General features: G+C 45.4%; 1 protein-coding gene across 8 annotated transcripts in view; it reads left to right on the top strand.

The window, feature by feature from the left end:
- The window catches only part of Atp1a4 (ATPase Na+/K+ transporting subunit alpha 4), a 32796-nt gene that overhangs the window by 19072 nt on the left and 1367 nt on the right, over positions 1-12357 (top strand). For 6 of the 8 annotated variants that reach the window (XR_778759.2, XR_778757.2, XR_778758.2 and 3 more), the window contains 7 exons: positions 1793-1929; positions 2403-2553; positions 2964-3132; positions 4536-4690; positions 4842-4965; positions 6207-6352; positions 9771-9872. Coding sequence is in view for 2 of the 8 variants with exons in the window: in XM_010616676.3 (XP_010614978.1) it covers positions 1793-1929; positions 2403-2553; positions 2964-3132; positions 4536-4690; positions 4842-4965; positions 6207-6352; positions 9530-9660; positions 9771-9872 (1115 nt within the window). In the remaining 6 variants the exon portion in view is untranslated. Of the gene's footprint in view, positions 1-1792; positions 1930-2402; positions 2554-2963; positions 3133-4535; positions 4691-4841; positions 4966-6206; positions 6353-7798; positions 7855-9529; positions 9661-9770; positions 9873-12357 lie in introns of those variants that run through there. The other 2 variants (XM_010616676.3, XM_010616675.1) reach the window with 2 other exon arrangements.

Raw genomic sequence — 12357 nt, 5'->3', positions numbered from 1 at the left:
TGCTCAGTAAAAGTGGAAATGATTGCTGCATGGTTACAAAGATTTACAAATAAATTTTTGGGGACAGAGCTTTCCTAGGTAACTATGTGCTCCCAACTTGGGAATAAATGTGATTTTTAAAAATTAAGAAGTGTTCCCATTACATTTACCACTAACTAACGATCTTAGTAATATGAAGATACAAGGGGCTTTGCTGCAAACCTCTCCCACTCCTACCCCCAAGAGTTGCAGGCAGCATTCAGAGCTGTTGTGAGGTCTTTTGGTTGTGTTACCAACACTGGAAAGTTGCCCTCCAATGGGTCTGATCTGGAGGAGGAGGCAGAGTAGATCAAGAGGGTGGTTTGCAAGGCTATGTGGGAACATCAGAGGTATAGTCAGCACCAAGTTGGAAATGACATTGTTTTAGTGCTCGATTAACTCCAGAAACTGCTCAATGTGCTTTATTTCAAAGGGAACTGCACTTCTGTTGTGTGACTGTGTCTCAGTGTTTGTTGGAGACTCACTCTTGGAGTGACTGACATAGTATTTTTACTTCCCCAGCTTGGCAAGGAGCTAGTACTGCCTGCAAGGTACTAGAGAACCATCCGTGTCAGTAGGGTAGGCTAGGTGCTAGGTATGTCTGAGAATGATATTGTGCCTTGTGCAGCAGATTTCAGGTCACTAATGGTAAGTCACTGGGAGGCTCAAAGGGTGCTATAAATCAGAACACTAAGGGCTCAGTCTGAACCACATCTGAAGGGCAGTCTTCTGTGCAGTCCTCTCTCGGGTTCATGCCTGTTACCAGGCATCCCACAGGCCAGGCTTGTAAGGATCCAATGCCCCTAACCTACTATGACCCTGGACATTAGTGGTTGTAGTGTAGTGAAAATTTTACTCTGTCTGGTTAGCACTTTCCTGTTCCCCTGCCAGTTCATTAGGAATATGGAATAGTGAGGACTCAGGAACCCATAATGGGTTATTTGTGAGAAACGCTTCCCAGGCTTATTTCCATCAGTCTGATGGTTTCCTCCTCCCTCCCATCAGTTTGAAAAGTTGTGCTAGGTGAGCTCTTGGGAACCTTGGGCAGTGGCTCCCACATCATTCCTTCATTCTCTCATTTGGTAATTATTTGTCGGTGGCTTACTGTGTCCTAGGCATTGTGCTCAGGCAAGAAACTTAGCAAGCATCTCACCCTTGCAAAGGTCTCAGAACAGTGGGAAGAGAGAGAAGCAAGCGATCACCATGCTGAGAAGTGTGAAGTGCTGAAAAGTGGAAAGAACAGACTGCCATGAAGACAGAGCATGGTCACCTCATCCTGGGGTGCGAATGTGACAGGACTAGGTACCCAGTAGCCAAAGACAAGTTGAAACTGAGGGGCAGGATGAGGTACAGGGACAAAAAGAGTGAGGATCTGAGTGTTTGGGTCTTGATAGAATGTTAGACAGATAGATGGACATTCCTTTATTACCACTTGTTCTATGTGTAGGTGTTTCTGACTTGGCACTTAAGAAACAGAATCACTTATGGAGAAATTAAATAAAATTCTGAGTATGGTAATACACCCAAATCTCTGACTTACTCTTGGAGATCTAGAACACAAATCATCCTGTATTTTATGGTCTGATGGTCCTGACTCATTCCCAAAGGCTGAAGCCACAGTAACAAGGTATTTAGTGTCTACGACAAGTTCTTAGGAATGAGCTACTAACATCTTTGTGGAATGAAAGTTGTGAGCTACAGGAGGAGAAAGAGAAGAGATCCAGGCTTCTCTGAGGGTGATTCTGCTCCCCCTCCTCTCCCCCTCCCAACCCAGGTGATCATGGTGACAGGGGATCATCCCATTACAGCCAAAGCCATTGCCAGAGGTGTGGGCATCATCTCAGAAGGCACTGAGACAGCAGAGGATATTGCTGCACGGCTTGGCATCCCTATCAGCCAGGTCAAGGCCAGGTAAGTTCCCCAAAAGCTCAGATCTGTCGTTTTTCCCTCCATCTTCAACCTGCCCTACCCAGACCCCAGTTACTAAAGTTCTGGAATTCTTCTATAGGCAAGCTCACAGGGTTTACACATTACAATTAAAATGTAATAGAGACATAATCAAGTAAGTATGTCAGTGAGTTTTCAGAAGAAACAGTAGTAGGAAAGAAAAAAGTAGAGGAAAGTGGTTGGCAAAAGGAGGAAGAGATGGAATGTGTGTGTCACTTTGGGGACAGTGTATGTTGGGGATAAGTGACAGGACTTGACTGAAAGAAGAATCAGGCAGGACTGGGGATTTAGCTCAGTGGTGCCACTGACTGCCTTGCAAGGGCAAGGTCTCAAGTTGGATCCCTGGTACAAAAAAAAGAATCAGGGAACTTGCAGTAAAGGTTGGTTAGAGGGTAGGAGGATTCTCAGAATCTGCCTTTTGAAATTCTTTTCCTCAGAAATGCCAAAGCCATTGTGGTGCATGGCTCAGAGTTAAAGGATATGAACTCAGAGCAGCTCAACCAGATCCTCCAAAACCACACAGAGATTGTGTTTGCCCGGACCTCCCCTCAGCAGAAGCTCATCATCGTAGAGGGCTGTCAGAAGCTGGTAAGAGAGGCAGGGGAGCTTGGAGGAACCTGGCAGAAATCACATGGCAGAGCCCAGCCTCAAAACAAGTGGGCTGAGCTACAGGAGACTCCAGACAATATTCCACCTTGAACCTCCATGGTGGCCTTTGCTTTGGGTAAATCAGGGCTGGGGATTTGGCTCAGTGGTTCTGCCACCTACCTCTCAACCCCAAGGTCCTGAGTTCGATCTCCAATACCAAAAAAAAAACCCTTGTTTGGCTTTGGGGAAATCTGACATTTGAAATTATCTCAGGGTAACAGGAAAAGGAAGGGACAGGAGTCTGAGATCAACACAATTACAAAAAATGAGATGTTGAAATCTAACTTTGGGGACTAGTCCTAAATCTAACACACTAATTTTTTTCACTTCTTCTTTCTGGACTTCACCAGGGAGCCATTGTGGCGGTGACAGGGGATGGAGTGAACGACTCCCCTGCACTAAAGAAGGCCGACATCGGCATTGCCATGGGGATCACTGGCTCTGACGTCTCCAAGCAGGCAGCTGACCTGATCCTGCTGGACGACAACTTTGCCTCCATCGTCACAGGCGTGGAAGAGGGTGAGAAAGCATGGTGCCCAGAGTTAGGTCTTGATTTTCAGAGTTAGTTGGGTTTTGGAGTACATCACCCTCATCCCTTTTGACCATCATCCAACCTCCATGATCCTGTAAAGACTTCAAAAAAAACACTATAAGACAAAATTTTGCAAATTAGATTCAACAGATATTTAGAAGACCCCCCCTTTGTTTGAGATTGGAGGAAAATCCAGATTTGCCAGGGAGAGTGGGACTGTGGTGTACTAGAGCACCTTCTCTGTCCTCTCAGTAGGGTTCAGATGTGTCTAGAACATGCATGGGACCTACAGCCCTGAGAAACTTCCATACCCTGCAATCTTCAGCAGGGTCCCTAGAAATGGTGACACACGGCTGGAAACCACCCATGAGTTGACTTCATGAACCTGATTAAGCACCCACTTTCTCAGAGAGTGCTGAAAGATAATGCCCATTGGTTAACAGGAGAACCCTAGAATACTATGCCCAGGTTCCTTGCTTTCTGCCTGGAGCTATCTTACTAAAACATGACACAGCAGCCTACATAATAACAATGGTCACACTTCATTGAAACCTAGTATGATCTTAACCCTTTGAATAGCCATTCAATTTTTAAGAATTCATTTAAGCCCTGGCTGTGTGTGCAATGCACTATTCTAGGTGTTGTTTTGTTTTGTTTTGTTTTTTGGGTTTTTTTGGTACCAGGGATTGAACTCAGGACCTTCTGCTTGTAAGGCAGGCAGCGACACCACTGAGCTAAATCCACACTATTCTAGATACTGAGAATACAATGGTGGGAGAAAAAAATACATGAATCCCCGCCCACATACAAATGAATTTCAAGTGAAAAGAGACAGATTACTATCTGCATACTATGCAAATGGTATACTAAGTGCGATGGAAAAAATAAAACGTGTAGGGTGGGGAGAGGTTACAATCTTTGAAGGGGTAGTCAGGGAAGGACTCAGCAATCTTGTAGCACAGGAGAAACAATGGTCAGAGAGATAAGAGATACTCAAGGTCACAAACTGGTTAATGGCAGAAAATGAGACTCAAACCGAAGTCTGTCCCAAGCCCTGGCTCTTTCCACCTCAGGTTTAATCTTGTAAAGGCTTTAATACTGGTATTCTCAGACTTCTCAGGATTAAGTAGGCCTAAGTCTGCTAAATTTTCAGAGATCAGATAACATTAGCCATTTGAGTCCAAGAACAAAGAGTACAGTCCAGACATGCTACTAATCATGGCTTTAATTAATGGTCACACAATTTGGAGACGAACTCAGGACTGCCAATGTGTAGGACAGGACTTCCCCGCCTTTTCACCGACTGTGACATATCTTTGCAGTGGTCTCCCTGTTCAGGAGCTGGTTGGTGAGAAGGGTGCTCCTCACAGAAGGTTGGCCTTCTTTTCAGGTCGCCTCATCTTTGACAACCTAAAGAAATCCATCGCCTACACCCTGACCAGCAACATTCCTGAGATCACCCCCTTCCTGCTGTTCATCATCCTCGGCATCCCTTTGCCTCTGGGCACCATCACTATCCTCTGCATTGACCTGGGCACGGACATGGTGAGGACTAGGCTGAGACGTGGCTCTGGGAGCTCCTGCGAGATAGATTAGGGATAGGATAAAGCTTGACTGGGGAGTGGATAAGGCTTAGAGCTACTTCAGAGCTTCCCTTTGCACTCTGTGACTCCACCTTTCCATCGCTGTCCTCCAGGTACCTGCTATCTCCTTGGCTTATGAGTCCCCAGAGAGTGACATCATGCAGAGGCAGCCACGGAACCCGAAGACTGATAATCTTGTGAATCACCATCTCATTGGCATAGCTTATGGACAGATTGGTGAGCACAGAGTAGCGAGGCGGAGAGGGAGAGGGGAACAGCTGCCTACATGAGCCACTTCAGTTTTGGAAAAGGGAGAGATTTCCTCAAACACAAAATGCACTAGGCCTCAACGACACAAAGAGCTATTGATCTCTGAGCTGCCCTTGACTTGGGGCCCAGTAAAAAAGAAACAAATGTTCCTAAGATCTTTCTACATGCCATGTAGTGAGTGCAGACCTAATATGCAAGCACAATGCAAGCAAGCTCACTGGTTTTGAGGGCAGTCAGAGAGGTTTTATGGGAGAAATGGAACTTGAATTGATGTTGGAGGATAGAGCTTAAACTACTACATATAGACAGATGTGGGTCCAACAGGGGGGAGTTCACGTGGCATAGTTGGAAAGGAGTTGGTGGCACTCTTAGCCACCATAAGGAAGTAGTAGAAAATAAGCCTGCAGATATAGATAGCATTTATAGTGGGTCCAGCCTGGAAAGATATTTGGGTGCCAATAGAGACCTTTGTTCATGAGTTGTCAGGTGCAGTGTAGTGTTTCAGGGGGTACAGTGACGGATGGACAGGGAAGAGACTGTGAAAAGGAGGTCATCCCAACTCTTAGGAGAGGAATTGTGTAGAAAAAGCACAGGTTTAGGAATTAGATCTATGTTTCAATCTTAATTTCACCACTTCCCAGCTGTCTGGTCCTGGATAATGACTGGCTTTGTGTGTGTGAGTGAGTGTGTGTGTGTGTGTGTGTGTGTGTGTGTGTGTGTGTGTGTGTGTGTGTTTCAGTTCTCATTCATGAAACACAGAACTATTGTTCAGAATTGTGAGGATCTATGTCCACAAGGTACCTACACAGTGCAGAGCTCTGTGGTTAGTAGGCAAATGCTAACATCAGCTATCACCATGGCCCAGGCACTGGAGATAGAAGTTTTGTCTAAGCGAGAGGCAAAAGGTAGATAGAGATGTGATGAGGGGCTAAAACTTGATAAACTTCCAAATATCAGAGGAAAAGGAGTCATCTAGCTTTTACAGTTTTAAGATGATGTGACTCAAAGATGACTCTGAGTTGGAGCTTAGAAATAAATGTCAGAGCTTGAAGACAAGTCCCCCAGATGAGGGATCAGTTGAAGATAAGCATCTTCACTCCTGCACAGTCACACACCAACCCAACAGAGGCAGGGCCCAGACTTGGTCCCCTAGACGGGCTGCCTTTTGGGTGCCTTTTATGGCTGTCCTATGACTCTGCCACTTACAGGGATGATCCAGGCTCTGGCTGGATTCTTCACCTACTTTGTGGTCATGGCTGAGAATGGCTTTATGCCTCTTCATCTGCTGGGCATCCGCCTGAAGTGGGATGATCCATTCTTAAATAACCTGGAGGACAGCTATGGGCAGCAATGGGTGAGTAGAGAGGGTGTGGTAGTAGACAGCGACTGAGAAGAGTAAGGAAGTGACAGGGAAGGGTGAGTTTAGCAAATTTTTGAAAAGTGGGAGAAGTGAGGCACCAGACAGAGTAGACACCTCATCTCTAGTCCTGAATGCTCAATCGTCCGACTGAAATCTCTGATCACATCAACAAACCTCTTGTTTACAATGATCAAACTTCTGCTCATTTCTGCTTTTCATGTACATCACACCTTCCTGGGTTTCTTGCAGCTGGGGTCTTCTTTGTCATGTTAGCTCTTCTGGGATGACTTCTGTTTTTGCAGGTTTTGACCATGACTGACCCAAAAATGAATGCTGAGTCTTCTCCTGTTACACTCTTTCCAGTTCACATAATATGACTTAAAATTGAAAAACGTATATTCTTTATATGTTCCATCCTTAATCGTCCTAAACTTTTTAAATGTAAAGGATGCCTCTCTGTAGCCACCTTTCCTAACATCCAAGGTGAATGAGGGTCAGACTGAAACCCTTTCCTCGATAATATGTGCTCGAAAACTTAAGAAAGTATGCTTTTTTGTAACTGAATACTTCCATCCCAGTCTCTAAATCAATGAGACACATGACACCAACTATCCACAGAAGTATAGAATCATGGCCTGTTATCTTTATTCATTCTGTAAATAAGGAAACTGAGTCTGGAAAGATTTAACAACTTGCTTAAAGTCCAGTGGTGACTCTCTAGAAGAGGGGACCGGGATTCTGGACTGTTGTTTCCTGTCTGGCACTTTTCCACTTCATCACGACGCCTCCAAAGTGAGCTAGTTGCAGGTTTCTCAAAAGTATGTTCAGATAGAAGTTGTTAGAAGATGCCTCTCATCTACATGTGGCTTCTACCAGCAGAGCCCCATGAGGCCATCAGATATCAATGTTTCCAGTCACCAATGCTGCTCCAGAAGCCAGTGGTGCCCAAGGTCTGATGCACCGTTCTGCCTGCCAATACCTCTTCAGCCCTCAACTCAAGCCATTGTTAGTTTCACATCCTGATACCGCCTCACGGCTGCCAAGACACAATGTGATATATTTTAATTTATGATAAAGTTAATTGAAAGTAATTTGAGGGCCGGGGATTTAGCTCAGCAGTTCGGTGGCCTGCCTTGCAAGTGCGAGGACCCAAGTTCAATCCCCGGTACCAGGAAAAAAAAAATAATAATAATAATTTGAGGTAACAAGAACTCCTTGTACGATAAAGACATCATAAATGTAGTGTTTTACAAAAATGGGTTGAGAATAACTGCTCTGAGGAGCAAATTCCATAAATGCAGGGTCCATTCATGTCTCTCGCACAACTGCAAGTATTAGATCATGTAACAGAAAAGTCCCCACCCAAAGAGCATGCTACTTACTGCTAGAAGTGAGAATAGCTCCTTACCTCCTAAATATCTTTCACTCTCAATCCTACAGATCACAACTCATTCATGTGTTTAGCCAGGATGTACTGAGAATCTCCTGTGTACCAGGTACTGTTCTAGGTCCTGGGAATATGTTAGTGAATGAACATAATCAAGTTAATGCTCTCATGGAGCTGATTTCTAGTCAGCAGTGGAGGGTGTTTAATCTCTCTCTCCCCCTCTCTCTTAATATATATATTAATATCTGGTCAACAGATTGGAAGTCCAAGGGAGTCCAAGAAATGTGAGAATTAAGATACTATAGTGAGCCAGATGGAAGGGTGGGAGGATAAAGGATAAGGATGATGAAGAGAGATAGTGAGATTCTTGAAATTAAGATTATAGAGAGGAGCTGGGAATTTAACTCAGTGGTTCTGTCACCTGCCTTGCAAGTGCAAGGTCAATCCCCAGTACCCCCCCACCCCTCAAAAAAAATAGAGAGAGAAAAATTGTAGATGTTGGGAAGGATAATATTTAACTATCGGAGCAAGAAGCCCACTTGGGGAGTGGAAGACAACAGGTCAGAAAGAGAGAGACGAGAAACAGACCATGGTATTGTGAGGGTCATCAACGTGAATATTAAGGTCTCAGAACAAAACTAAAGGCAGGCATGGTGACACACACATCTGTAATCCCAGCATTCTGGGAGGCTGAGGCAGGAGGAGCGCAAATTTTAGCCCAGTTTGAGCAATTTAGCAGCAAGACCCTGTCGCAAATAAATGAAAAGGGCTGGGGTTGTAGCTCAGTGCAAAGGCCTTGGGTTCAATCTTCAGTACGGAAGGAAAAGAAAAAAAAGGACAAGAGCAGCAGTGATAGAACAACAGTGACTCATCGCTAAAATCTTTAAGAAATGACGGAAGGGACACAGGTAAAAGTAGCTGACTGCCGTGAAGGTGGGTAGCTGTGATCTGAGGCACACAAATTTGCGGACTGGTCTGACTGTAAGTTCCAGGCTTGGCTCATCAATTTTCAGCCTTTGTTTTCTAATCATTTAAAGCTTTGGATTTCTCTCCAAGTACGACTGCGACCACATCTCATGTGGCTTGGCATGTAGTATCGCATTACTGTGCAGTCCTACATATTTTCAGAGTTCTGATTTGATCTCTGAGTTATTTATAAGCACACCATTTTTTGAACATAAGCTTCCCCCGCCCCTCCGGTCTAATTTAGATGCACCTCTTGTGTGTTCCTACAGCCCTCTATGATCTCGCTCTTACAACCTATCTCTTGTACTGGCATAGTTAGCGTATTTATCTCTCCCTCTAGACTCTAGGTTCCTTATGTGTGAAATAGGAACAAAAGAACCAAAAGAATGAGAGTCTCCTATCTACCACTCCTTGGGCATTCCTTCTCCCTGTGTTCCTGTTGTGCTCTGGCCCCCACCTTCCTTGACCTATGACCTATGACCTCTGACTCTGCGGGCCCAAGTCCCCCTTCTCCACACCACCTTCTTACTAGTGTAGTAAAAATCCGCTGGGTCGTGCTACATGCCATGCCCTGAGCTGAGCATGGGGAAGGGCACCCAGATAAATAAGGCCTTGTTCCCGAGGAGCCCCCAGTCAGGTAAGGAAAACACATAGGCAAATCATAACACCCCACCACAAGTGCGAGGGCAGAGACATGTGCCAAGTGCTGCGGGAGTTCTAACTGGGCACAGGAGTCTGGCAAGGCAGGAGAGAAAAGCCTTCGGGTGCAGCTAAACCTCTTCTGACACTGATGCCAGCTCTCTGCCCGCCCTCCCCAGACCTACGAGCAGCGGAAGGTGGTGGAGTTCACGTGCCACACGGCCTTCTTTGCCAGCATCGTGGTGGTGCAGTGGGCTGACCTCATCATCTGCAAGACCCGCCGCAACTCTGTCTTCCAGCAGGGCATGAAGTGAGCGCCACCAAAAGGCCCCAGTGCTCTCCCGAGGTCCTGCTTCGAGACCAGCAATTTCCCCCTACCGTTTCCTCATCTCAGTCTCACTCATAAATGTTTCTTCCCAGAAACAAGGTCCTAATATTTGGGCTCTTGGAGGAGACATTACTGGCAGCTCTTCTGTCCTACACGCCAGGCATGGGCGTGGCCCTGCGAATGTACCCACTCAGGTAAGGGAAAGGATGGCAGCAGGTGAGTCTGGGGCCCAGGCTGGACGGTTACCAGGCAGGGCCCACCTGGATCAGGGGGCTATGTCCAGTGACTTGTGCTCCGGGAAATGGAGCTCCTTTAGGGAGGAGGCAAGACTGTGTCACGTGATCACAGCCATTAGACACGTAGGACTAGCTGCCCACCGGTCAGTGCTCAACAGACAGGAGTCTTTCTTTAGGATAACAGGTGTTGTGGCTGTGCAAGGATGCATACTATTTGAAGCTGAAGTAACCATAAAAATAGCCTAATCTGAGCTTAGCTAATTCCGCTGTAGTCAGGCCAATGTGTTTTGATATGTGTATGTGTGAATGAACATATTAAAATTCTGTCTCAGGCCCTGGCTTGTTCAACTCCTAGGATTTTGTCATGCTGTTTTCATTTTGGTTTGGTCTAGTTTTAGGTTTTTTTTTTTTGTTTTGGTTTTTTTTGGTTTTTTGAGACAGGGTTTCACTATGTAGTTGCGATTGTCCTGGAACTCACTATGTAGCCCAGGCTGGTCTCGAACTCACAGCGATCCTCCTGCCTCAGCCTCCTGAGAGCTGGGATTACAGGTGTGCGCCACCACACCCGGCGGTCTAGTTTTGGTTTTGGATTGGTTTGGTTTTTTGACACATGACCTCACTATACAACTCAGGCCGGAGTCAAATTCACAATCCCCCAGCCTCAGCCTCTCAAGTGCTGGGATCACAGACATGTACAGTGCACCCAGCTGTTTTGTTCTAATATTAGATATTCTTGTGATCTTTTAAAATTTTTAAATCTGCAGAGAAGGCAGAAGCACCATGCATGTCCAGCCCCGTTCCCACACCCTGTACAGACAGCCTCTGTTAATGATTTAGTGCATTTTTCCAGCTCATTTCCTGTGTATTTATATTCCCTTCTTCATCTTTTCCGTCCCTGCAGTGTTTTAACACAAGATTTATATGAGGTGGGTGCTCAATTCACGTTTAACAGGAGACAATGGCACTGGCCTTAGATACTGACCATGCCGTGTTTGAACCTCTACCCTAGGCTATTCTGTGACCTTGGAGAAGTGGGCAACCTTTGTGAGCCCCTATTTCATCTGTAGCTTTGATAATACACACCTTGCAGGGCTGGGGATGTACTTCAATGGTACAGAACAAGCCTACCATTGGTGAGGTCCAGGCTTTGGTCCTTAGAACCCTTCAAAAGAAATTAACCAGAAACAGAAACAAAACACCCAACAAAACAAACAACACTCACCTGGCAGGGTGCTGAGAAGAATTACACACAGAAATGGGTATGCGGGGCTCAGGGTGGGTGCTCTGTAAATAGCAGCTTTACCCTTGTTGCATTAATGTGTGTGGAGAAGTAACGACACACGCGGTGACCACTCTCTGTCCGCTCTTCTGTATACCTTGACCTTGGTGCTCAGCACCCCACCCTGTGATTCTTTATTTTGTGTGTGTGTTTATCCTCTTTTCTCTGACCCCCTGGGCAGCTGGAGGTCAAAGGTTATTGTGTAACCATTTTTATTCCGCCGGTACCCGACCGACACAGAGGCAGAGTAGCTCGGGGAAGGAGTGACTATCTGTCTATCAGAGTCTGTGTCTGCGGTGTGCACGTGTGAGAAGGAAGCCTGACTCAGGCTGGCGCTGCCCAATATGGCAGCCGTTCTCACCCATGACCATTGAGCCCTTGAAATACGGCTGGCGAGCCTGAAGAACCAAATTTATTATTTTAATTTTCATTCACTTAAAATTTAAAACTGAAAGCAGCATTAACTATCTGTCTTTTTTTTTTGGTAGCAGGCATCGAACTCAGGTCTTTGCCTTTGCAAGGCGGACAGTGGAACCACTGAGCTAAATCCCTGGCCCTACTGTTTGTCTATTCAATACAACTTTACTGTTTTGGTTGGATCACATTTCCCCTTAACTGTTGAAAAATTTAGAGTCTGGGTTGAAATGTGCCATCAGTGTACGATACCTACCAGATTTTCCAAGAGTTAGCATGGAGAGAAGAGTGCAAACTGTATTCATCGATAATGTTCATATTGATTACATACATTGAAGTGATATTTTAATTAAGTCAAGTAAAATTATTAAGATTAATTTCATGTTTATTTTTATTTATTTTAATGTAGATATTAGCAACTTTTTTTTTTGAGACACGCTCACTATGTAGTTCAGGCCGGCCTCGAACTCACTATGTAGTCAAGGCTGCCCTCAAACTTGAGGCAATCTTTCTGAATCAGCCCCCCACCTGCCAGGACCACACCTGGCTAGAAATTGTTAAACTTCAGATGTGGCTCACATTGTATTTCATTTGGGCAGCGCCATTGGTTTAGGCCATCTCTTCTCTTTGTCACCCAATGGAACAACTGTGGTCCCGATTCAGCCCCTCGCCAGAATCCATCTTTCTGGTATCTAATTATAGAAAGGGACTCAGGAAGAAAAACATGCCATTTTTTTTTTTTTTTTTTTT

Source organism: Fukomys damarensis, unplaced genomic scaffold, assembly GCF_012274545.1.
Source record: "Fukomys damarensis isolate Sample0158 unplaced genomic scaffold, DMR_v1.0_HiC HiC_scaffold_19, whole genome shotgun sequence".
In the NCBI taxonomy this organism is placed as follows: domain Eukaryota; kingdom Metazoa; phylum Chordata; class Mammalia; order Rodentia; family Bathyergidae; genus Fukomys; species Fukomys damarensis.
Note: the sequence above shows the minus strand (reverse complement) of the source record. Positions and strands in the feature narration are given on the sequence as shown.